Source organism: Zeus faber (genome assembly GCF_960531495.2).
Source record: "Zeus faber genome assembly, chromosome: 21".
NCBI lineage: Eukaryota > Metazoa > Chordata > Actinopteri > Zeiformes > Zeidae > Zeus > Zeus faber.
In genome coordinates this window covers 23,817,931-23,845,552 of record NC_137208.1, presented here as the reverse complement: position 1 = coordinate 23,845,552, position 27,622 = coordinate 23,817,931, and the positions used below count along the sequence as shown (strand labels likewise).

Below are 27,622 nucleotides of genomic sequence, written 5' to 3'. Positions count from 1 at the left end.
CAGATTTGGCAAAATAACATTCATTATGACGAGCTGCCCCAGTGGCCTCAACATGTCATCAAATGTCCACATTCACATAAAACAATTCATATGAATAATTTAATTACATTTGTTTTTAATAACAAGACAGCACATTTGAATGAATATATCAAGCTGCATAAAGCACCAGGTTTGTGATGTCCAGAATAATCCTCTCCACTGTCTATGGTATGAACAGTTCAAAGGCAGATCTGATGTCATAAACTCATGTAACTGCAAATGGTCAAATCCAGCCAACATAATAGAAGGGTGAAATACACCAGGGCTACCCAAGCTCACTGCTGATTGCCATCCCATTGTTCGAGACACATGACTTTAATTACCCCCGTAAGTGAACTGATAATAGATGTTCATACTTTTTCTGACAGATTTTTGACATTGGATCATTTTACTCCATACATGAGAATTGTTTCTGTTGTTGTGTTTTTTATTGACTTTGGATTTTCCTTCCCATCCCATGAATTGACAATATATTGCACAATATATTTTGACTAGTGGCCTCCCACCCCCTGCTTATTTCCAAATTCATACTGTCCCCCACCATGCAATAACGCAAATAAAGAATGAAGACCCTTTTGATATCCAAAAGAATCTATGAGGAACATGAAGCACCATCACTGAATAAAGAACCACTCAAGATTTGGATGGTTTTTCATGGAACCACACAGCCTTTTATTGGAAGAAACAAAGTTAGGAACCATTTATTTTTTCTTTGTGTATATAATGTAATATTTCCCAAAGTGGGATACTATTGTGGCTTTGGAGATGTGAAAAAAAAACATATGTGGAACAGATGTATCCTTCTGGTAGCAGTCCCAACAGTTGAGTCTAGACAAAGTCTGAATTTAGATGTCTGTGAAATATTAAACAGGGAAACAAAAAAAAAGCTTGTTGCACAAATTGACCATGATATATCAGTGAGGGTTCACACATGTTGTTGATCAATGCCAGTGTACACCGTACACTAGTAGTGTTTTCAGGTGTTAAACACTAAAATAAATAAGAATAATTATGACAGAGAAAAAAAAAAATTGTGCACATTTGATAAACTGACACGCTATATTATTTTTTTTATTTTCTCTTGAAGTGCGGGAATAATCAAAAGCATACCTGGACATGTGGGACAGAAATATTAAATATCATAACATGCACTCAATCTAATTTACTACATACACTCCGATAAAAAAAAGTCTCTGTATTCATTTTCCAGTGGTAAGTGACGTGTTCATAGAGAGAGAAACACTCCTCAAAGCTGGGAGTGAATAACTTCATGTTCTTCATAATATCTGTCGTGGTTGCAATGTTCCAAAAACAAGTTTAAAGTTCCTCTGAGGTTAAGACTTTGTGCTGTTGATCTCCTAGTGGACACAATCCAAGCGACAGCGCAGCTGAATTTCCTTTCATGACAAAATAGTCTTGACCATATCCGAAAGTGAAGCGCGAAGTACAGATTAGAAAAACACAAGTGCCTATGTATTTTTTTCTCCAGGTTTTTTTCTCCACTTCAATGTCTTCTTTAGTATGCAAAAATTGTCTTTGCACCTTTTTGGCCTCCATTATTTATTGTAAAGATCCTGACATGAAACACTTAGGGGGGGTATTTTTTAAACTCTGCTAGGATAGAGACTCCATTTCAAACTGGTGTCGGTTGGGTTCTGTAGTGGTGAGGGTGGTAGTGGCTGGTGGACTGGACCAAGCTTTGGGTATGCGAGCGCAGCCCGCCCCCGAGGCCGTGGGTCCGTGGTTTGCCACCAGCGGGGCGGCAGAGCTCTCATGCGTTGGGGAAGCCAGCTCGGGGGGTTTGCGCCCATAGTAGAGGGCCCAGAGGAGGGTGAGGGTGAGGGCCATGGCCAGAATCTGCGCCACGCCTATAGAAACACCCAGGAAACGCAGAGCCTGCAGTTGCTTCGTCCCCCGTATGAAGCTGTAGATCTTTGGCCCGCAGCCCTGTTGGACATGAACACGGAAACAAAGTTTTAAAAAGACATTGTTTTATTATAGATTAACTCACAATATTGAAATGTTTCATCACTTCATAAACCTGAAGATACTCTGTAAAACACGGGGTCCCCAACCCCTCGCCCTGCGTGTCTCCGGGCACAGACCCCGTTACGGAGACAACTTAAATGGAGACCCCGTTAAAAATCCAGTTTTTACCAAATTAAGTTCCCAAGCAACGGGAAGCTTTGGGGAAATGTGCATGACTCGGCAACGGATTCATGTCATGCAATAAATACATCGAAAAAAATATATACTTTCTATTTTTAGTGAATGACATGGGAACAAGGACGCACAGCGGAGATTTCTCACTCTCCATTACGCAATCACCACTGTCCCGATCCAAGGCGGAACGGGGCAGTCCCTTAGTTGTGTTGAAATTTTCTTTATAAAAGTAGGAAACTAATGCCATTGGAACCGGTGCGCACGTCGAGCGCTATCTGGAGGAGGAAAAAAAATATTCTATGAGTTATGTTTATGTGTTTCATTTTCCATACAAGTCAGAAAATAAGCAAATCTTTCTCTAAAACCCTGTCTGCCTGAACCCTGTGCTGCATCTCAACATGCCGCTTCAACTGATTATTATATTATATTATATATAATTATATCAGAATCACAATATATATTCGATATTATCATTACATTATTATTACATGATCTAAATAATCAGAATTATAGCACTTGGGATTATCGGTTTCTCCAGCCATTCTCCGGCCATTGTCTCTGCCTAATTGGCCATTGGCTGCGTATAGCCTACTTTATAGTCGCCACAAGCGAGCTGTGCAGCTCATGGTGCGTGCACTACCAGAGAGCACGAGCATTATAGTTGACGCAGTGCCAAGGAGATGCCATGGCAATATTCTCCTGAAAGACAGGGGCAGCTGTGCACAGAGCACCTGGGGAAACTGAAAGAAGTGCTATAACGTAACAAAGAAGTCTTGTGGGAAGGACTTACTAGAAAATAACTAGAAAAGATGAAATTAAAATAGAAAGTGTTAAATGCATGCATATCATAATCAGTGCAGGTTTTTTTTATATGAGTTTGTATAAATTGTCGGTGTAAACATTACAAAGATGTCGGGGGGTATTAAAATAGTCAAAACCTTTGGACATAGACAGCGCTATCTCGGTTATTTTTGTGGTCAGGCATGGCTGAATCATACAGATTGTACCTGAGGACCTCTTCGCATTACCTTCCTTCGGAAAAGTGTCCATCTTGAATTACCTGAAGCCAGAGCGCGGCAGTTAACGCTGCTTCAATTAACATTAAACTTAAATAAAATCTTGATGAAATCCAAAACAAAATAAATATGAAAAAAAAATAATGTGCGGTGTTGTCCGTCTTCGTTGGGAAATATTTGACAACACAATGAATATTAACCGTCTGTTTTGGGTCTGACCATAAATATTAAAAAAAACAACCCGCCAATCTATGGACATATGTGTCCCTGTTGTCAACAATACATAATCTCTCTGCTTCTCCCCAGACATCTGGATGGTGTGCTCTGTCTCAGCTCTTGTGTGTACTGTGTTTACAAGCAGAACCTGCCCACGGGGGGCGAGGCTTATTCCTATATCGACAAACGTTGTTGGTTAGAGGTGAAAGGTCAGCTCTAGAGTGTCCAAACTGATTGGCTTTCCATTGCAACTTGCCTAACGCGGAAATGAACAGATCTGTGGAATTTTTTTTATCAAAATGAAAATATTTTACTTCAACATAAAAGGGAAAAATATATGGCGATAATTATAGTAATTGTTTTATCGCCCAGCACTAATTATAATTGTGCTTAGAGGTAATTATTTTCACTGGACATTATGACCATAGAGATTTAAATATGTCGGACTTTAACAGATTTTCTCGGTCAAAAACCGGCAATTACCGGGTAATGGAAACTCTGGTCAAAACATTCGCTTCACAAATATAAAGTATCTATGTTTCTGAGACTACGTTCAGCAAGTTTGAGACGTTCAATCTACTGAGTTCTATGCCCCTTTGAGCGAGGCCAAGTTGGTCCTGTTCAGATCCACCTACATCTGCAGTAAACCTTCTCAGTCATGAACATCAACAAGTCAAAGTACAGATCCAGGTTGAATGATGAACATGTCACACTGAGCACTTCTACTTCAAAAATGCTATCAGACATGAATAAGCTGACGAAGCAGGGATAACAACTCAACTGTTGCACAAGTAACATCTTGTTTTGAAGCTCTGATTCTTCACTTTCAAATGATGCAAAAAAAAAAAGTCAAATGCCACCAAATGACCCTAAAATACGCAGTGGGTCACAAATGTAAAAAACTGAAATATGAATTAACGTTATGCACTCATAAGAAAATGTTTAGTTTAGTTAGCACACCTAAATATAAAACACATGGAAATGAAAATGTTGATAAAACTAATCAGCTACTTATTACTGCCAAAACAGATCTCTGAGTAAATAAATTAATATTATAAGAAATACTCGTTTTGCAGTGGTTTATTGAGCATGGATGAACATAACAAATTGTAAACTTGGAATGCGGCCCCTCACATTGTCTTCAATCTTCATCCGGCAGTTGAACCAAAAGTTTGCCCCCCCCGGACTAATAGATAGCTAACAGAGCTCACTGGCTATTTTCCCCCTGTTATACAACCACGGCAAGTCTCTGGTACAGAGTCTGAGGTTGTTTACATCAATCAATCCTTGAATTTCACCAAGGATGAGCTCACCTTTGGGTGTGGCATGCCAGAGAGAATTAGTCCTCAGTGCTTTTCCGGCTGTCAGAGAGTGAGTGAGGCAGAACGGGGGAGACCAAGTGGGAGAGGTAAAGGCAGGTAGAGATAAGATGTTGACAGAACACACGATGGCTTGTTCACAGTGAACTCCTTTGTACATTCCCTTAGCTCTCCCACAACTGCTGACAGTGATTCATCCTTTCCTCACGCACACTTTGATAATACACACACACACACAATGATCACTGCAAGCCCGAGAATGGTGTTGCTAAAACCAAACTTTTTCAAGTCTGGATTTCTTTTGGCCCCTCGATGACATTCCAGGTCTGCGTTTTGAACTCTGATCTCTAATGATCAGAATGATGTAGAGTGGAGTGACAGATGGAGCAACGGGACACCAGACCCTTGTGGCAGGGGCTGTGGACTATTTCTGAACTACAACAGCAGCCCCTCCTCAGTCACGAGTGTGGACGCCTCCCTAGCCCAAGAACTGAACTCCTTTTTTGTACGGTTTGAGTCTGGGAACAACACCGCTAGCTCGCCAGCTAATTGGAATTACACCGCTGGGGATGAGCGTGCACTCTCAGCGTCAGAGCATGACGTCAGGAGGGCTCTGAGCGGGTGAACACCAGGAAAGCTGTGGGCCCAGATGCCATATCTGGGTGAGTACTAAAGAGTGCTAACCAGCTAGCCCCGGTGTTCACGAGGATATTCAACGCCTCCTTGACCCAGTCGGTGGTCCCGTCCTGCTACAAGAGGTCCACCATCATTCCTGTCCCAAAGATCACCTCTTCAGCCTGCCTGAATGACAACCGTCCGGTGGCCCTCACCTCGGTGGTCGTGAAGTGCTTCGAGAGGCTGGTTAAGAATTACATCTGTGCCTCCCTCCCCCGCACCTTGGACCCGCTGTAGTTTGTGTACCAGTCGAACAGATCCACGGACAACGCGGTCTCCCAGGTAATGCACACCATGCTCACGCACCTAGACGACCAGAAGGGGGGCCTATGTGAGATTGCTGTTCATCGACTATAGTTCAGCTTTCAATACCAAAGCCCCCAACAGACTGGCTGTCAAGCTGCGGGAGCCAGGACTGAATACTCCGCTGTGTGCCTGGATCCTGGACTTCCTCTCAGCCCAGTCCCAGGTGGTTACGGTGGAGAAGCACATGTCCAGCTCTCTCACCCTGAACACAGGATCCCCCCACGGCTGCCTCCTCAGCCCCCTATTGCACTCCGTGAACACACATGACTGTGTGGCCAGGTCCAGCTCCAACACCATCATCAAGTTTGCTGACAACACCGTCGTGGTGGGCCTGATCATCGACGACAATAAGAAGGCCTACCGCAAGGAGGTGGCTAACCTGTCATTCTGGTGCCAGGAAAATTGCCTCCTCCTGAATGTCAGCAAAACTAAGGAGCTAATTGTGGACTTGAGGAGGGGATTACAACCAAGGATCCACGCAAGGGTTGGTGATAAATGGAGCTTCTGTCAACAGGGTGAGCAGCTTCAAGTACCTGGGAGTCCACATCATGGAGGACTTGGCATGGACTACACACACAGCCACTCTGGTGAGAAAGGCAAGGCAGTGTCTTTACCACCTCAGGCAGCTGAAGAAAGTCAGGGTCTCGGTGAGGATCCTCAAGTCCTTCTACTCTAGAGCAGTGGAGAGCATCCTGACAGGCAAAATCACTGCCTGGTTTGGGAACTGTACTGATCAGGACAGGCGGGCCCTGCAGAGGGTGGTGCGTTCAGCCCAACGTACCACTGGAACTACCCTCCCCTCCTTGCAGGACTTATACACCAGGAGGTGTAGTAGCAGAGCCCACAGTATAATGGATCGTCAACACCTCAACAACGGACTGTTCTAGCTGCTGCGGTTGGGCAAGCGCCTCCAGTCACACAGCGAGGACAGAGAGACTGAGATGGGAGTTTCTTCACCCAAGCCATAAAGACTGTCAATGCTGAACTCACCAGGGGTCCTAACAAAAAGCACTGAGACACTCACACAGGCCCCACCACCTTACTGTACTGTATGTAGTATACTGTACTGCAAGTTACTGTATCACTGTTCTGGGTTACTGCATACTGCGCTGTATTGCTGTTCTGTTCGGTGTTACTGTATTGCTGTGTCGTACCGTTGTATACTGTACTGTATATCTCCATACGCACTTTATTCACATGCACTTTACTGCACATATCTGTATATAAAAATAGCTTATCCCATATACATATCTATATTCCCTGTACTTCTATTTTGTACCCCCACTCTGTATTACTTTTTTGAGTATTAAATTTAATTTTTATTTTATTTATATTATTCAATTCACTTACTGCATTACGTTTGAGGAATCAGTTAGTTAGCTAAGTAAAAAATTGGTTAGCTATTATGTTCGGTTTAGAAACTGCATATATGACTCACCGCATACTTTAGGGTCATTTGGTGGCTTTCGAGATTTTTTTTTGTTTGCGTCATTTGAAAGTGGAGAATCAGAGCTTCCAAACAAGTTGCCACTTTTGCAAATCAAGAAAATATTTTTAAAGCTATGACTTGTTAATGACAAGGGTGTGGCAAACTGTGTTTCTGAGATAATCACCTCCAAAGTTTTACCCACACCAGGCTCATTCAGCCAGCTCCCAGAATGCAAATGAGGTTGGCGGACAAACAAAGCCTCATGGCTACTTAACATACTGCTGAATGGGCCACGAACAGCTCAACAACACAACTCATTTCGTTTTTAAAAAAGTTTTTATTTAACAGTAACAATAGCAGTGTACATGTTTTATAAAGTGGAATTATTTTGGAGTTTAAAAGTACGGACAACACAACAAAATGTAGAGTCTATCAATAATATGAGTCTCAGAAAATCTGAAATCTGGAAATCTGTCACCAACCTCAACGGACTTGGTCACGTCATTAACTTCCTCAACGGACGTATCGTCAGTCTCAACCTGTGGCTCTTCTCCAACTCCGGAGTAATATCAGATTCAGCAGTGCTGTCGTTCTCAGCTGTCGGAGAACTGACTATCATCGCAGAAAGGCCGGTACGTGTTGCTTACACTGCCTTGGATTTTTCGCACTGGTCAGATTAAGGTCCGAAATATGATTTAGAGCTAATCCATAACGATACGGAGAAGAGAGTTTTCACAGACCGAAACACCCCCGTGCTGCACTTTAACCGTCTGTTTACGGAACTGACGTAAGTGCGTGACGCGAGGGTTTTTCTTCTTCGCCGTTACACAACAGGTGCTCCATGTGTGTAAGAGTAGTATGATTTAAAGGTTGAATTCTATCAAAATGGTTTCACATTGTGACTTCACATCACATGGAATATGGATGAATGATCTTCACCTGGACGCTCGCTTTAAAGGAAACGATCGATCGGCGTTATTCACTGCTGTACCACGTCCCGGTAAGTGAACTGCGTTTCCCCATGTAATCTAACAGGAATATTTAACTCCACAGTTAACATTTTTCTGCTATTTATAAAATAAAACACGGTTTTGAAAATACGTTGAGAGATTAAAAAAACCCCACAAAGGAACAGGTATCTGGTAAATCTCATTTTCCTTCAAGAAAAGTTTTTTCAACTTATTTGGCTGCTCCTGGCGATTTTAGAAATGCTAAAAGGATTAGCAGCGAGATGTGGAATCACTTTGCGTCCTATAGTGGTCAGTTAGCTGCAAAGCCCTCTTCCCCTTTTCCTGTTTCACATTTGATGGCAACACAAGGAGACAAAGACAAAAAAATCAAAGGGACAATTTAACACTTTCGTCTGTGTCTGTTTAACTTTCTTTCCTTTGTCCTTCTTGGGAACACACACACACACAGGTCAAAACGTCCGCTCCCCCTCCCTCTCTTTGTCACAACCGAAGTCTACCAGAGCCAGGTCATAAACTTGGATACACATTCTTGAAGAACTTCCTACAGTGCATCTGAGTTTGAGAACGAAAGATGTATCAATATGAGTTATGAGTTTAATCACCCAGTAAGCTGAGTAACTGTAATGTGCAAATATTTTTATTCAAACTGATGAAAATCCAACCTCTCTACGACACCGGCCGACGAGATGTTAGTGAAAGGGTAAAAATATATTTTTGCTATGTGTTGTTGCTGCCCTCAAGTGGCTGAAGATAAGAAGTCCTTCTTCCGCATCTATCCATTGGGTAATTTTAATCAATTTGTATTTTTCCTTATATTTACCATGAGTTTCACGTTAGAAGTTATAAAATGTCTGAAGGTCTTCAAAGCCTGACACATATGATTTGTTTGGGACATTTATTTGCATCCAAGGTTTCAAATCAAAGACCAAATAAAATAGTTAAACAGACTTCGAGATGACGCCATGTCAACCAATGCTGGTTCGGAGCAACACGCCCCTTTCTCACCGGTAATAAGAGTGACGGAAACTTCGGTGAATTTACAGAGAATGGATTGCGAATGCTAATAGCACTATGAATTGCGCATCCGTTATGTCCGCTACCTGCAGCGTCTTCAAGTCCGATTCACGAGATTTGTGCTAATGATTGACGCAAATGCCGCAAACACACACATAAAGTTTTGCTGCTGAGTGCAATTTGCCCTTGTTTTTATCCATGTGGCAAAGTAAATAAAGGGATTGTGTGTTTAGAGGCAAGAATAAATGGAATGGGAGACTATCAGCGGTAAGTGTATCTGTCAGTTAATTATTTTCTAATTTGTTTTGTTGATTTTCTATTACCTGCATTCTTTATTTATCATTTCTTTATTTCACCTTTTTATTGACAAGCATTTTAGCTATAAATAAATGTTTCATCTATTTCTAAGGTCGTTGTCTTGTGATATTAAGCGACAAGTAGTGTCTTAGGGATCTCTGAATGAGAGACTTTAGGTTATAAGATTGATGAATTATGCTTAATGATTGATTTACTTAAAGTAAATGTCATTAGGTCGCCAAGAGAGGGGTGGTGCCCTGACGAGACAATTATTAAATATTAAAATAGGTATTAATGCTATACAAAAGATGCAGTACAACAGGGGTTCACAACCTTTCTATTACGAAAGCCTCCCATCCAATGATACAAACTTTATTCGACACATTAATCATTACTGTGTACATTCACACTCATTGAGGGCGCCAAGCCTCCTTCCCATTGAAATGAATGGAGTTCACTCATCCTCTCAATACTATGGTGTTGACGGGTTCAAAAGACTCAAAGATGCAGTATGCATGCTAGCTAGCATACTGTTGATGAATAGGGACAATTTCAGCCTCATCGAGTATTGAATTGCAATTCAATACTGTACCTTTCAGCATTTGAGCCCCCAGCGCCCCCTTGCAATCTCAGAAAACCACTGTTGGAAGACCCAAGACGCCACTTCTGTCTTCTTCTTTCGAACAAGACATATTTTGAGTTTGCGCGTCCCATCTGTAATTGGTCCAAATATTTAATGGAGACATGGACATGGCTTAACGGCCCCCCGACCGGAACAGGGAAGGAAACTTCATCCCATTACCACGGTGTGCAAGTGTGTTAAGGTGTGTGGTGGTGTGGGTCTCACATCTTGGTGGAGGTCGCTAAGGTCCTGGTGGTGGGCGTGGCGGGCACATCCCGGGTATTGGTTGGTGCAGCAAGAGTCCGGGGGCCACTCCATCTCCGTCATCTCCAGCCAATCAGTGAAGTAGATCACCCCGCAGCATTTAAACTGCCAGCGAATTTACAAAAATTACAAATTAGGCCTAACCCATCCAGGCACAGTGCATGGGCCACCATCCTTTGGTTAAACTCAAAAAAAAATTCAAATAAATATAAAGCAAAGCGGCAACATAAGGCTATCTTCTCATAAAGAGCGTTAGAATAGGTGATATGTTGATATTAGTGCATAAAGTGACAAAAGCGCAAACCAGTCTCAACTTTGGTGGACATTGAGGCTACGCTAGCAGCATTGGCTGAACCAAAGTAACATAATTGTAATGATGAGAGATGTTTTGTAAGTTATATAATTTGACATCTATTAATTGGGCTTCATAAGGAGTTGGGGAAATGCGGTTGACCTCTGACCTCAGTCTGGATGGTGTTCCAGGTGTGTGTTAGCCACTGGTAGCGCTGAAGGCCATAGTTGGGCATCCTGGACTTCAGGCTGATCATATCAGACCTCTGCACGGCAGGCTGAGGACCCACATACACATCGACATACACACTGGTTAGGATTGGTTATGGCCAACGCCAAGTCCAACTTGGTGACCCAAGCATTGTTCATAACATGGGATTTTCCCAATTTCAACACCTCTTCTCTAACTCCATTTTCCCTTTAATTTATTCTCTTCATCTTCTTCCTCCACTCATTAAAAAGACGAAGAACAAGAACTGAACTCTTGAGCTCTGTGGCTGCCCCTGGGAGAGTCACAGTCATTTGGCATGCATACCTCCCTTTCCTACCCCCTTTCTTGAATGAAAAGGTAACCCCCTTCAGCCCCCATCACAAACACAGACATCCAACTTCCATAGGAGCCAGGTGCTCCCAACCTTCTATCCCATCTCTCCAGCTTCTGATAACGAAAAGAAGGTTTACAATGATCACTGCAATCCCCACAACTCAATGACCGAGCCATTGCTTCCGTGGGCTTCATGCGTTCAGGGACATTCACGGACACAAATGCTCTCGCTCGCACAAAAGCCCTAATGGGACATCTAACTTGCCGCGTTTGGTCCAGGTGAAATAAGCTCCCACACCGGAGGTCGGGTCAATTAGGTTCTGGAGAGTATTACGGCCTCCTTGTTCCAGCCCGGACACACTCACCCTCCGATCCAGTCTGCTCCCGTTCGCATGTTCATGTGGAGTGGTTCACTGAGGTCGAATTGGTATCACAAGATCGTCAAAATATGTGACACTTATGTGGCACTTTCGCAAATGTTACAAGGCTCTGTGGATTACTCGATTGTGAATGGTCAGCAATCAGAGGTCAGTTATTTCGGATTAATGACCGATGTCCGTTATAAATAACCATTGTCACTGGCAACCATTTCTCTGCCTGGGCTCAAGTCCCCCTCATTTCATGCAGTCTACATGCTAATGCTAACACTAGCTAGCGTGACGCTACATACATAGATACTACAATGGATGAATGCGAAATGTCCAATTTCACATTAATAACAGTGAATCGATTAAGGTAGGTTCATTTATTTTTGCAGGGGAATAGTTTGCAATGTTGCTGCAGTGCTAGCTACGTTGTTGTGGACTTTTTTACTTACCAGAAGCTGAGAAGTGGAGTCGTTGGTATAGAAGTTATAAAACTGGGCATACTAGTTATAAAATCAGTATTCTGTCTTTATGTATTATTTTAGTTATTAAGTCGTCGTGCAATTGGCAGGAAGATTTGCAGCCAGCGGGTCATTATCCTCCACATACTTGCACGTCTATAAAATAATGGAAGGATTTCATGAGGGAATCCACAATGATCTTTTGATTGTTAATAAACAAGCTGATATGTTTATGTTGATATCGCTATTACCCAGGGATTTGTTGAGGTAATCCAAAATGACTTAACATAAAATCCCTGTGTGGTGTGGGGATGGCCTGGTTGAGCAGCCACACCTGACCTGGATCTTGGGTCAGAGTGGCTGCATACCTGTTGCTCATTGGATGGCCTAATGAGCAGCAGGTAAAACTGCCATCCCCACACTCACTCAAGATAAGAGCCCTGTCATGACATGTTTGATCTGCTCCTGGCTTATTACACCTAGCCTCTTCTCTACAATAAACTGGTCTCTACAACCCATTGCCTGCCCGAGGGCCCAGAAAACGCGACACGGGTGGTGTGTGGCAGGCAGAACTGCCACAGTGGCACCTGAAGTCTGACTCTCCGGCAACTGTGCCTCGTGCCTCTCCTGAGTGTGTGTGGGGATGGCAGTTTTACCCCTTGCTTATTAGACCAACCAACAGCAATGTAGCCACTCTGACCCAATCACCTAGATCCAGGTCAGGTGTGGCTGCTCAACCAGACCATCACCACACAACACCCTGTCTAGGGACAAAATAGTTAAAAAAATGTAGTACAAAAAAAACCCTACCCTAGCCTTAGTCATTGTAATAATATTCCTAAAATCATATTCCTTGAAATAGAGAGACATCCCTGTTCCAGTGCTAGTGATAGAGCATTCAAAAGAGGAATCTTGTGAGCCAGTTATGCCTATCCGTTGAAAGACTTTAATACCACTTTGTGATGGAATTTCCCTTTAAAGTTGAGTTACCGTTGCAGTACATAAATCCATTGAATTGATATGGGCGGCAAAAAGCCAGCTGGTGAGGGGGAGTCAAGTAGGAAGGTGGGGAGAGACGACAGGGGCCGGGCATGTCTGGCATATCTGGTTATACTTAGACCTGGGCGCAATAAACAGCTAGCGCTCCGTTCGGGCTCCTTAGGATCAACACACACAGGGGGGCAAACTTAATACTGCATCTCCATATTTCGATATTTTCCAACTTGTTGCCTGTCACTAGTTTTGTATCATAGTAGGTAAAAGATTGGTTATTGATTTGGGTGCCAATAGTGAAATCACACTTTTTTTTTTTTCAAAGTATAGCACTCCAAAGCCTACACCTTCTTTTATAATCTTCTACAAATAATCAAAATATATAAATAAAGCTACGTCATACATTCTTGTTAAGCAGCAGCAGGCCATTTTGGAGCATATTGAAAAGGCAGGAATTCAAGAATCTTGGGAAATGTAAACATCCCCCCCATGAAGATTTTTGAAAAGAATGCACATGCAATTTTTTTTTTAAAACACAACAAAATGGGATATTAACATTTTGTTTTTTTCCATGACTATCATAACTCTTCTGCATTCATTTGATAACGCAGGCCGGATTTAATCAGCTTCAGCAAAGCGGCTTTCAATGCAGATCTGGCATGATGTGGTAAAAAAAACTTATAAATCCAAATTTTTATGTTAAAATTATTTTTGTGGAAATCTTTTCAATGTTTTTGGACAAAAAATATTGGGTAAATTCCAACCATTAACACAAGAACAGCTGTGTTTTTTTATTTCAGTAATCATCTGAAAGGGAGCCGATTCACAGCTTCTGGCGTTATGGTGCGTTCAGAAACCTTGGATTGTTGAGTAACGTTGATTTCTTTCCATTTTCTTTTCTTATAAAAACAATGTTATTAAAAAAAAGATCGAAAACTCCCATCTCTTTCAAGAGATGGAATAAGGTTGTGGAATAAGGTTGAAGATCCTTGGTCTTTATGATAACCCAGTCCAAAATGCAGATGGAAGGATGTTTATTCCGATTTCCAAGGTCATTGGAACCCACCAACCAGTTGAACAGCGCTGTATTTCTGAAAGTTTTAATTTATTATCTTTAGTTTATCTGGATTTAAAGCAGTACAATCTGTCAAGATGGACCAAATGTGACATGTTCAACATTGACAAACTGACGTCCCCTCAAATGCGGTCAATATCATACGGTCAATATCTAAAGTATTGCTATTATTGAGAAATTGTGGATGTTGAATATCAAGCTTTCCTGTTTTGGGTTTTTTTTGTTTTGGGAATTTCTTGCTGCTTTCACGTAGACCTTACCAATCAAACGCTGTCATCTGCTAGGTTTATCAGATCCTGGCGGCATCTCCTTTCTTTTACGTAAGAGCCATTTATTCGGAGTGAACAATAGTCTCAAACATTACATTGAAAGACTTTACTGCATGAAACAGCATTTTCTTCTTTCTGTCTTTTTTTAGACTAGTTAGGATTTATTGGATAAAACTATTACATATCCATTTTTTTATGTTAGTTGAGGCGGTGGAAAATTCAGTGGAGACAACCCATCTCTGCGATGGACAGCTGGGGGAAACCCTAGCTAGCCAATAGCATATCGATTTCTGCATTCTTTATTCTGCATTCTTATTCCATGATTGGTTGTCAGTCAAATCAACCCACCCCCCCAATAATCCCTTCTGTCAGCTTCATTACATTCCAAAATATGTATGGATATATATACAGCATATTTATGTGTGTTAATGCAGATTTTTATTATTATTTTCATCTTAAATGCGGCCACCCCTTGAACCAAATCTGTTAAAGGCGAACACATTTAGAAGGTGTTTCGAATGCTGGAAAAAAAATGCTTGCACAAAAGTAGCCACCTTTGAAGAACACCTGCAGATTTTGTAAAAAAAAGAACCGAAATGGAAATTGCTAATATTACACAATGTTATGTACTGTATGAAAGGTGCTATACAAATAAATATTATTATTATTGTTTTTATTATTAGGTGTCCAGCCCGCAGTCACTCGCAACTTTGTATGTGAAGAGTTTGTATCTTATATTTCTTCAGTTCAAGTCCAATCACGACTATATCTGTGGTCACTAGACTGCAGTGCTATGACATGATCTGTGTACTCTGTCAATTTGCGCATGCATGCTGTGCGTGGTCCCATCTTGATGAGGTTGCGATTTTTGATCACAAACTTTTTCCACAATACTGAACCCATCTTGATAAAACTTGACACCATGTTGGAACTGCCCCGAATACAAATCTTGTTCAGATTGTCTGTGGGTTTGTTGGATCCATGACATCCATGAAGTTCTGACATCAGTCCCATCAGCACGTAGCGCCATCTTGGTGAGGGCCGGTTGGTTGTTTGTTGATCACTAGACTGCAATACTATCACTGTGACCTGTGTGAGTCGTCATTAGGGTATGCGCGCTGCACCGATGATAAAAAAGTTTTTTACTAAATTATTCTACAATAATGGACCGATCTGGATCAAACTCGGACGACGGCATGTCGGACTGCCCCGAATACATATTTTATTTATCTTGTCTGTGAGTGCGGCGGATCCATGACATCCATAGACTACTGTCTATGGACAGTTTTTAATTAACAATAGCCCCTAGCTATTGTTAATTAAACAATAGCGCTGGCTATCTAAAGTCATAGTATTCAACACCAATACGGCCAATTAAGATCCTCAACATATGTTAATTTGAACAAATATATTAAAGAAGGTATGTTTTCTCGGCAATTCTGTTGCAATATAATCTCTTTTCAGAACATTATCTTTTATTCCACCAAACCTTTTAATGACCTGCTAGTTCCTTTTATCAAGGTTTCAGAGAGCATTTTAGTCTTTTTAATTGTCAGTATTGGATTACACCCTTGTGCTATAATGGCAACAAATCTGGCTTTGACTATGAAGTACAACATTTATATTACAGTACCATTCATGTGGACTTTGGCTTAATATCTAAGTACTAATACAAATGTATGCTGGGATATTCAGGTAAATACAGATGTCGAGGCGCATGTTCTCACTCTGATCTCTATTTAACCTCAGAACTATTTTTTGTGTTTTTAGAATGATATAATTTTCCACCCAAATACAATAATCCATAAAACTATGTAAGATTCAATGTCTGTATGGCTTCCAGAGCTTATTACAATCACATTGACTTGCACCGAGGCACTCACACAGATCCTCCTCTGCTTCGTTGCTCCACATCTTGGTTCTCTTTGCAACAGGTTTAGGCAGTTTGACTTTCTGCCTGCACGCGGGGATGAGGTGGAGCTAGACGTGATCGGGGTTTCCCAGCGCAGCGCGGGGAACAATGGGATACGCAACATGTTGATGGTGGTGTAGCGGTGCTCCAGCGTGTTCTCCTCTAAACTGCTTGTCTTTACTAAACTGATGCATTTCGGGAGCCCGTGTCTGCGTCCTGCCATCTTTAATCAATGACACACTTGTCTGTGACCAATCAGAAGTCTGCGGTACTATGCCGCGACTATTGCGGAGATGAGAAATGCGGCGTTTTCTTTTTTTTTTTTTGCACTTCTACAAAAATTCGGACGATGGCGTGTCGGAACTGCACTAGGTCAAAATTGAATTCATTGTGTCCGGGGTATGTTGGTTCCATGACATCCACACAAAAACAAATTGGGTCTCCTAATAGTATAATTTGATAGCCCTGTCTCACCTCATCGTAGGTCCACACGCCGCTGGCCAGCTCCACGCAGAATATCACCAGCAGACTGCCAAAGTACTGGAGAAAGGTGGCGAGAATAAAGAGAGAAAGAGACAGAGACATTGAGTCAAACATGAGACTGTTTTGTGTTCTTGATCGCCACAGCAACAATGACGAGCCATCCCAATTATTATATAATCGCCTTTGATCAAATGTTTTAAACTAGAATTTTAAACTAATGTTAGAGATTTCCCTATCAATAAAATGTAAATTAGGTGAGTTTCCATAAGTTGGGTTGAGGCAAATTAATTGTCTACCATAGTATTTTTTTGTTCCAATGTTCAATGTCAATAGTTAGTCGTTCTGCAATAGGTGGAAAATATTATTACATCATTATAAGATTTTGCTATGATTGTGGCATAAAATGAAAAAAGAGACAATTAAATGTTTAATCGCAATTATTTGCATGACAGTTAATCGTCAACTAAAATGTAATGGTGATGACAGATCTAAGGATTGATGTTACAGCATCAGACAAAAACACTATCCGCACAAATTGACCAATTGGGATTCCTCTCAGTACTCACAAAGGAGGCGGCCGTCAACTAGTGATGAATTGGTCGTCTTTTTGGAGACTCCAAGGTTCACTCAGTAAAAAGATTCATTAAGTTTTCCGAGTATTCATTTGTTTGATTCAATTCAATGGACCGGGAGTAAGATCTGTCTGGACACTGTCGGAATTTAATTATGTCGAAAATGATTAATTTAGGCTGGAGAAGCATCTCAACTATCTCCTTGCGTAATTCTCTCAAAATGATTAAGAAATAATTAGAAATAAAAAATAATTAACATCAACAGAAATTAATTATTTGGTATCTGGCTCCAGAGTCCCAAGCAGCACAAAGCAAAAATCTATTTTGAAGTGATTTGTTTGCTTCGAATGAATCAGCTGTGAATGTTGGGGTCACTAGCGTCAAAATTATTCAAAGTGACAGAATGGCATTCGAACTTTAACCCCCCCCCCCGTTTGTACATCACCGAGCACATGACACAGACAAAGGTAAGGGTAAATAGAGAGCAGATGTACGTACACACACACACACACACACACACACACACACACACACACACACACACACACACACACACACACACACAGTCACTATGAAGATAAATGTGTCTGTCAGACACTGTGCTAACAGTGTTGTCTGCAGGGGCTCAAGCAGATGAGCTGTGGTTTGTTTGGGAGAGTGTAAATACTAGTGGCAGACAGATGGCCCTACCTCACTTTTGTCAGCCCATCTACGGGCTGCTAGACGTGAGCCACGTGCACACACACACACGCACGCGCACACACACACACGCAAGCCAAGAGTCACCATTCAAAGTCTAAACTATTGGGTTTGGCGGGAAGAACGGGTGGAGGTTAAACTTTTAACCTCAGAAACTGGTTTTCAGAAGCACCCACACATAAGGAAGACACGTACCAATGCTCCCACACACATTTGCTCAAATAAAGAAAACTGTCCATCATTTTCGATAAACAGAAAACTCACCAATAGACAGTCTTTATATTTACATTTACATTTAGTCATTTAGCAGACGCTTTTATCCAAAGCGACTTACAAGGGAGAATAACATTCAGCTACATTGCGACAGAGATTAGTGTAAGTGTATATGTTATACAGAAGAGAAGAGAAAATGATGTTCTGTTTTTCAGGGTTTTATTGATTCATTTACATTTCTGCAAAATGGCTACATCCGTGGGACTACTGGTATCTTACTGTAGCCAACGTTACACTTTGGATGTACTGCAGCAATTGCAAAAAGTAGTTTGAAATAAAATTAGATTTTACTTTTACTCAAGGCTGGGGGTTGAAAGAAAACATGTACGAGTACATTTCTTCCTGTACTTTGGCGCATTTAGTTTAAATTTAGGACTGCTCATAAATGATTTATTAGATCTGTATCCAAGTAAATGATTGTGATACTACCTTAACTACTTTCTTTGTAAACTGTTAGACTGCATTCAAGCACAGTGAGAAGCTGCAGCAGAGTCGTAAGTCCCTCAACCTGTAAAGAAATCCCAAAGTTGTGCCAAGAACAGTTCTTAATGACGGGAACCAACATTTTGGAACATTTTGAATCACTTAGCCAAACCCAAATTCAAACTCACTTATCCGATCCCGGGACCTCACTCATCCAAACTTACCAGTCAACCAAACCAGCTAACCTAAGCTAGGTTACAGCTACAGATAGTTATTAGTAATATCTGATGTTCAGATGTTTAAAAGCAAGATGCAGTGACAAGCATTAGAAAACGTTTGTATATTGATACATTTGTTTTTAATTAATAATTACATCAACTAAACGTATTCCGTCTCCGATGCGACCACTCCCACTAGGTTTGGGGTTTACCATACACAGCAGCTGACCTCATCAACATGGGAAGGAAGAAGATATGACCATATATTGATATTGCGCGGTAGATATTTGAGATCCTTATGCCCCATTCCTCTAACTCAAATCAACACAGGGCAGGGGAGCAGTGGGTGGGGCAGGTGGAGTAAAATAAAGTGGTAGGCTAGAAAGAGCGGGTAGGGGGCTTAACTTTAACCAGGCAGAGGTGGCATTGGCGTAACTAAGTGGGGATGTGGGGAGGGGTTATTTTTACCTGACCTTTTCTTTGCCCGGAGAGTGGGAACACCCTGGAGGAATGTCAGCTAAGACCCAGCAACGTCGTCTCCAACAGACATCTCAACTCGACGGAAGCCTTTCTTTTAATGAATCTTTAGAGTCTTCTAGTGTGCCCGATTAGATTGGAACAATCGCAAACTAGAAGACTTCCCGAAATAGAGCGGAGGGCAAGTTTCAAACGAACCCAATCAATGAATAACTCCTTCATGGCAATTCCATGTTGCTCTACCTTGCTCGCATCTACCTCCCTGATACCAGTCTCGATGAAATATCACAGTACTGGTGTGGAGTTGGGTATGGGAGGGAACAGAGGTGTTTAAAAATAATCTATCAAGACAGACGGCCCAGAATCATGTGAGGAGCTAAGATAGAGGCCATCTCTTGTCAACATGATTTAGAAAGGAAGGGGTATCAACAAAGCCCCTGGTTGTCGGGAGCTGACATTTGTTTTGGGACAGACTATGGCTACATTCACACTGCAGGCAAAAATGTCCCAAATCAAATTTTTTGTTTGTTTTACAGTACAAAACAGATGGAATCGGATCTTTAAAATTCTGATTTAGGCCACTTTTCATATGTAATCCTGAATCAGATACAGGTCTGATTTTTTGCAATGCCACCTCAGTCTGAACAGTCATATTCAAATTCACGGGACTTTTACGTCACTCTAGAGCGTAATTTGTCACAATTCTGCACAATTTTGCAATTCTTTACCTGGTGAAAACAAACATGGAAGACAGCTGGGAGGGGGGTAGTCAGTGGAGGGACAAGTATTTGGGGTGACACTTCCGTCCAAGCAAACTTGAGGGGTCGTATCGTAACTGGTCTGTGTTTGAAAACATATAAAAATAAATGGCCGAATGGAGAAAATCTTTGTTATTGTTCTTCTGCGCATGGGGGCCAGTTCAGGACCGTGGCCAGTTCACGCTGGAATATTATGTGGCCGTATTTAAAAAAGAATGTGAACAGCCAAAAAAATCGGATCTGAGCAATAAATCCAAATTGTTCAAGTTCAAGTTCAAGTTCAAGAAATTATTTGTCACATACATACACATACGGTCGTACATATATGCAGTGAAATGTCATGACACCCGGTGATTACGCACAATAAGCTCTATAAGCTCCAAAAATACAAAAAATTCTCAAATGTGCGTAATCGTCACGCGGTGCTCGCGCAGGCGGCCGCAAGGGGGCTTGCAGTGTGACCATAGTCTTACTTACACAGTCACACAGAAAAGCAGTTTTATGCTTTTTTACTTTCAGGGTGGGTTTGCTATTGTTCAATCTTTATCAACATCTTGGTTCTTAACATCCCATCTTTTTTAAGTCTTAAAAGATATGTAGCCATGTTATGTTAATTTTTAAATCTCCTTTTCAAAACGGGAAACTAACATAAGAGTTGGAATGTTAATATGACTGTTCAGACTGAGATGGCATTGCAAAAAATCAGACCTGTATCTGATTAAGGACTACATATGAAAAGTGGCCTAAATCAGACTCTTCAAAACAAACATCCTGACGCGGCTGTGGTGGTGACTGGGGACTTTAACAGGGCGAACCTTAAAAAGGTTCTGCCTATTTTCTACCAACACATCACGTGTGCCACCAGGGGAGATAGAACTTTGGACCAATGTTACACACCTTACAAGAACGGATACAAGACCGTCTCGCTCCCCGCTTGCAGGAAATCTGACCACGCCACCATCTCGCTGGTTCCCGTTTACAGGCCTCTGATCGCGTGAGAACAGGTGGTGACGAGGGAAGTGAAGCGGTGGACAGATCAATCAGAGACTGTGCTTCAGGACGCTCTGACTAACGTAGACTGGGACATGTTCCAATCAAGTTCAAGTGACGTCAGCGAGTTTACGGACGTAGCGGTGAGCTTCATGGCTACGGTAGCGTACAGCATCGTTCCCACGGTGAAAGTTTGGATATTTCCAAACAAGAAGCCGTGGGTCAATAAATCCATCCGCTGCACTCTGAATGCTCACTGGCCGCTTACAACGACGGTCTTGTATCCGGAAAAATGGACAATTACAAAGCGGCGTCTTACAATCTGCGGAGGGCGGTGAAAGACGCTTAACGGGCGTACAGAGAGACTGTGGAGCTACAGATGGAGCAACGGGACACCAGACGCTTGTAGCAGGGGCTGCGAAATATAACCAACAACAAGGGCAGCCCCTCCCCAGCCACGAGTGTGGACGCCTCCCTAGCCAACGAACTGAACTCCTTTTATGCGCGGTTTGAGGCTGGCAACAGCACTGCTAGCTCGCCAGCCAATTGGAGTTACACCGCTGGGGATGAGCGCGCACTCTCACTCTGGACCAGGAAAGCTGCAGGCCCAGATGGCATATCTGGGTGAGTAACTGAAGACCTGTGCTAACCAGCTAGCCCCGGTGTTCACTACAATATTTAACATTTCCCTGGCTGAATCAGTGGTCCCGACCTACCTTGGACCCGTTGCAGTTTGCGTACCAGCAGAACAGAGCCACGGATTATGCGGTCACCGAGGTACTGCACACCACGCTCACGCACCTGGATGGCCAGAAGGGGGCCTATGTGAGATTGCTGTTCATCGATTACAGTTCAGCTTTCAATACCATAGTCCAATACCACTGGCTGTCAAGCTGAAGGAGTTCGGACTGAATACTCCGCTGTGTGCCTGGATCCTGGACTTCCTCTCAGCCCGGCCCCAGGTGGTTAGGATTTGGAAGCACATGTCCAGCTCCCTCACTCTGAACACAGGATGCCCCCAGGGTTGCGTCCTCAGCCCCCTACTGTACTCCCTGTACACACGACACCCTGGACAACAACCTACACCTGAACGTCAGCAAAACCAAGGAGCTGATTGTGGACTTTAGGCAATGATTACAACCGAGGACGCACGCGCCCTTGGTGATTAATGGGACTTCTGTCGACAGGGTGAGCAGCTTCAAGTACCTGGGAGTCCACATCACAGAGGATTTAACATGGACTTTACAAACAGACACTCTGGTGAGAAAGGCGAGGCAGCGTCTTTACCACCTCAGGCATCTGAGGAAATTCCGGGTCTCGGTGAGGATCCTCAAGTCCTTTTACTGTGGAGCGGTGGAGAGCATCCTGACAGGCAACATCACTACCTGGTTTGGGAACCATACTGCTGAGGACAGGCGGGCCCTGCAGAGGGTGGTGCGTTCAGCTGAACGTACCACTGGAACTACACTACCCTCCCTGCAGGAATTATACAACAGGAGGTGTAGTAGCAGAGCTTGCACGATCATTAAGGATCCTCACCACCCCAACAACGGACTGTTCCAGCTGCTGCGGTCAGGGAAGCGCCTCCACAGTCACACAGCAAGAACAGAGAGACTGAGACCGAGTTTTTTCCCGCAAGCCATAAGAACTGTCAATGCTGACCTCACCAGGGCGTCCTCACTGAGCCCGTATACAAATATATACATAAGCCTATTCCCGTTATCTATTCTATTTAATTTAATTTAATTTAATTCGATATATTTTTAGTTTATTCTATAGTACTCGACTTACTGCATTACGATTTAGGAATCAGTTAGTTGGTCAAGTAGAAATTCTAAGGTAGCTACTGTGTTCAGTCTAGAACATATTGTGTGTAATCACCGGGTGCGTTGCATTGACATTTCACTGCATATATGTATGAAAGTATGTATATGAATGTGACGAATAAACCTCTTGAATTGAAATCTTGAATCTTGACTTTCAATTTCTAATATGTTTTGAATAACAGTAATATCACATCTTATTGGAAACTACTTTTTGCAATTGAGCTAGTATGGCAATCTTCGGACAAGTGCCATATCAGGCCATGTCAGGAAAACGTTTCCCTAACGTTGAATGAGGGGGGAACCAAAGCTAAAATTCTATGCCTTACAAGTAAATAAGCCAATTACTGGTTAGTCATTATTGCATGTGAGGACATAAGGGTGTCAGTTATAAAACGTATTGCAGCTTTAAGGACATGTTGGCCTTTGACGAGGATGAAACACAGCTATGGTGCGAACCCTCCTCCTGAAAAGGTAGGCCCTCGGTGGCACCGCAAATTGTGCCCAATCGTAACCAGAGAACCTGCCCACTTGAAAGCCACCTGAGCAGGTAGGAAGGAAATGAATGGTGGGGCTGGGGAGCAGATGAGGCTACCCCCATTGTCACACTTTGTCAAGATAATGCTGTCCCTCCAGTGAAACAAGAATGCCGCTAGTGGACTGGCCATAAAAAGTGGCTTCACCTCGAGGGAATAGAGTCTGCATTGAAAATGGAGGGGGATAGGAACCACTGGAAATTAATACACTACACAAGGGGCAGCTGGGAAACGGGATGGGACGACAATAGAGGCACTGCTCCACCCGTCCTGACCAGAACTAACGATTCACGCTCATCTAATACCCTGCATGGCTGTAGAAATGAAGAATTTTTGCATATCTCCAACTCATATTATTAATAAGCTATGCTCTATTTAACTGTTATGGATCCCTCTCTGAAGTTAGTTAGTTAGTTTTATAGCCCTAGCTCTTACTTCTGCATGGATAAAACTTAGGCTCGAAATGTCGACATGATGACGGAGTAGGTGGAAGGATTCATTGTTCACTCCATTCCAGCAGAACGGCTTCATCAGTGACAAGAAAATGTGATGGCCAGACTCAATGCATGTGTATATATGTACGTAAATTACAATAACAAATAGTAATACATATGTATTTTTTTGTGGTATTGCTTAGCTGTTCTGTAATTACATAAATTCCACTGTGTTTGCATATGTAATTATGGATGTGTATGTATGATTGTATGTACTGTATGCATTTATGAATGTGTTTATGTATGTATGTGCAATTTAACTTCTGTGGGTTGGACCATGTTGGCAGGTGATGTGTGTTTGTTTTTGAACAGGACCCTTAGCGGTGCAAGAGGTGTAAACGACCTACAAAAAACTATAAAAGCCAACAGAAATTCAAAATGACTCACTCACTCTTAACACTGCTCACAAATTAAAACTTACCCAAGACAAGAGCAGTAAGTTGCATCTCAGTGTGCCGCAGTAGCCCACCATGGCCACGATGATTAGAAAACAACACACTGCTATGATAACCGGATGGACAGCTGGGGAATACGTCAGAACTGCTGCTTCCTCCAGCCTGAGGGGAGGCAGAGAGAGAGAAAAGAGCGAGAGAGAGAGAGAGAGAGAGAGAGAGAGAGAGAGAGAGAGAGTGAGAGAGAGAGAGAGAGAGAGAGAGAGAGAGAGAGAGAGAGAGAGTGAGAGAGTGAGAGAGAAAGAGAGAGTGAGAGAGAAAGAGAGAGGGAGAGAAAGAGAGAGCGAGAGAGAGGGAGAGGGGGAGAGAAAGAGAGAGAGAGACAGATAGAGAGAGAGAGAGAGAGAGAGAGAGAGAGAGAGAGCGAGAGAGAGAGATGTTTTTTAATCTCTTCCTTATGCCGTGCCCTCTCCCTCCGTACATATCTCTCTCCCTCCCTCTTATATTCAAAGACAGCCAGCGTAATTAATCTAGCAGCTTTGGACGCAAAGAACAGCCTGCTTGCTGTAGGAAACAAGGAAATACAGCCTGGACTTATCTTCACGTGATGAATGGCTTTGTCATTTTGGAAGAAGAGTTGATAATTAGGGGAGTTATGGCAAAGCACCAAGTAAATATTCAGATTTAAATTGTTAGGTTCGCCCAAGTGGAAAAATATATACTTACTGAACATACTAACTGATACTTATCTGAACTTATACGTAATGTTTTGTCTACTTTTTATGTAGTCACTATTCATGTTAAAGCTGTGTAAAAGTTCCTACTAAGCGTGTTTGGAGTTGTACTTGAAATGCGTAAAATATATGAAGTACAAAATATAAATATATTCAAATATTTCATGTGTAATCAAAATATGTATAAAAATATTTTTTTACATGTATTTTGGTTACTTTTGATGACTAATATGGTACACTTTTAACAAGTATACTGTAGTCCAGCTTAAGTAAGATGTAGGTGTATGTTTCAATATACTTTTTAGCAGTGTACTTAAGTATAAGTGAGAACTGAAACTTGTACTTGCTGTGGACTAACTGCTTCTTGCCCATGTTGGGCTCACAAGTTAGCTAGTTAGTGGTACTTCATGGTAACTTGCGCATAGATTTGTCCATATTTGTTATTTTTTATCTCATTTTAATTTGTATCTCTTTCTCGACTGCACTGTATTTTTGCAGCTATAACGCCTGAATTTCTGCAGATTAATACAGTGTTATCTTATTTTATACTGAAGCTATATTTTAAATTCGAACATGACTGTTAATAAGTACAAAAAATATTGTAAAAGGTTGCATAGTGAAATATATAATATATACAGAATATATATTCAGAAATATTACAGTTATTGCCCTACCTTGAATGTATCATTAATTCAACTTGAATTGTGATTCTATATTTAATCTATTTATTTATCTTTTAATTTATTTTAGAATGGCTCGGTGTAGTTACCTCGTGTGGGCGGTTAGGGTCAGGACGGTGTTGAGGTGGTCCCTCAGCCAAGCGGCCATGCCCAGGACACATGCTGACATCAGCTGATACAGACCCAACACACACGCATAAACACACAGATCGGTTACCGTTATCGGATTTCAGAATGCCAGACATGCATGCATCGATTTGGTTGGCCTTACATGTAGGACATGAAGGATAACTTTAGCAGTTTCAAGGGGGCATCATTTTAACATTTCTTGCGCATTCATAGAAATGTATTTCAATGAAATACATTATTTTTTTTATGTCTTAATAGTTAAATATGAATACACTTGGAATTGCAGATACAAAAGTTAATTGAAGCACGCGGAAAAAACTACTATTTTGGTAGCCAAAAATAACTTCTAAAACACTAACTATACAAAATATTATGTGTATTGTATTCAATTTAATTGAATGGGCAATACATAAGATCATCTGTATTGGGTGCAATATACCCAAAGTCACAGAATTCCATTCAAAATTGCACACAGATTTTCTAACACCCGTCTTCACTCTATAAAGATCAAATCAATTTTATATTTTTTCTGTATAATGTAAGGGACAACCACTTTAATGTGTTTTAGCATATTATTTGTGAATAAATAACTAGTGGACTCAAATATATTTTTACAAAACACATTTGGGTGCATGTTTGTGCATGTGAGTGAGTGAGTGAGTGAAGGCACACCATAGGAGTGCAAGCCAGATGCAGTATGTTCACTAGTGACTAGTTCGACTCATTTTTGATTTGGTCACTGACAATTCGGTTAAGAGTCGTTCAATTATCTGAAATAATTCCCGGATCTTGTTCGCGAACGAGGATCACAAGCCCATAACCAAGCATCCCATTCAGAGAGTTATACCACTTTTTTCACGAATCTCTCAAAAGAGTCAAAAGTTTTCATCACCAAGGTGCTCGATTGGACGACGTTAAGTTCGCTACGAGTGAAAAAGAAACGGTTCGTTCGTTGGCGACCCATGCGCCACATCGGTGGCCTCGGACCCGGGGCACCTGCTCTCGTGTCTCTCCTCCTCATCCCCTTACCCAGAAGAGGAAGTTGAGAGCGAACAACAGGCAGCGCAGGCACCGCACCGCGTCCTGGCGAGCCATTCCGAGCACACGGTACTCCTCGTCTCGGCCCGGGACACCATGGCAACATCATTCACTGCAAACAAACAAACAAACAAACAAACAAACAAACAAACAAACAAACAAAACTTACGCGTGTGTAAATCAGGGGGCCGTCAAACATACGGCGCGTGTTTATTTGGGGATAACTCAAAAACAAAAAAAGGAATAAATGAATACCTATCAATTTAATCAATTAATGTATAATACATACACACACACACACACGCATATGTATATACACACGCACATACAGATTGTCATTAAAATATCCACATTGAGTTATAGCGAGGTGATTGGGAGGAAAAGAAAATGTAAATAAAAATGTTAATAAAAATACATTATCCACCACCAGTAGTTACCTTATCTCCACGTGCGCATGCGTTTAACACCCCCCTGGACTGTAAATTAATTAGATTTTCTTTTCATTTTCTGTAGTTATACTGTCCACATACAGGGAAAGACAGAACACCGTCCCACTCCGTGCGTAACACTTACCTTTCGATTTTTTTTTTTTTTTACATGTCTCAGACGTCTCAGGGCTCAGATGCGGGAGTCACTACTTCTCCTTTGCCCGGTTATATCCA

General features: G+C 41.9%; 1 protein-coding gene across 2 annotated transcripts; it reads right to left on the bottom strand.

Moving 5' to 3' along the window:
* Nucleotides 1-85: 85 nt before the first annotated feature.
* Nucleotides 86-27,622, bottom strand: tspan12 (tetraspanin 12). 2 transcript variants are annotated; one of them, XM_080022013.1, is made up of 8 exons: nt 27,534-27,622; nt 26,952-27,072; nt 25,883-25,965; nt 24,409-24,544; nt 16,716-16,781; nt 10,793-10,900; nt 10,293-10,436; nt 86-1,986 (listed from the first exon to the last, which is right to left on the bottom strand). In XM_080022013.1, exons 2-8 carry the CDS (start codon nt 27,015-27,017, stop codon nt 1,654-1,656), a joined length of 936 nt encoding a protein of 311 aa, XP_079878139.1. In that variant the 5' UTR covers nt 27,018-27,072; nt 27,534-27,622; the 3' UTR covers nt 86-1,653. The 2 variants fall into 2 exon arrangements, with proteins under 2 accessions (XP_079878139.1, XP_079878140.1); XM_080022014.1 differs by lacking the exon at nt 25,883-25,965.

What these genes read in the sequence shown, in the direction of transcription:
- tspan12 (XM_080022013.1), bottom strand. Translation starts at nt 27,017, where the DNA reads ATGGCTCGCCAGGACGCGGTGCGGTGCCTGCGCTGCCTGTTGTTCGCT. An exon ending in CTCTCAACTTCCTCTTCTGG is followed by an intron (nt 25,966 to 26,951) that starts GTAAGGGGATGA and finishes GGTCTGTATCAG; the next exon opens with CTGATGTCAGCATGTGTCCT. An exon ending in ACCCTAACCGCCCACACGAG is followed by an intron (nt 24,545 to 25,882) that starts GTAACTACACCG and finishes GCCTCCCCTCAG; the next exon opens with GCTGGAGGAAGCAGCAGTTC.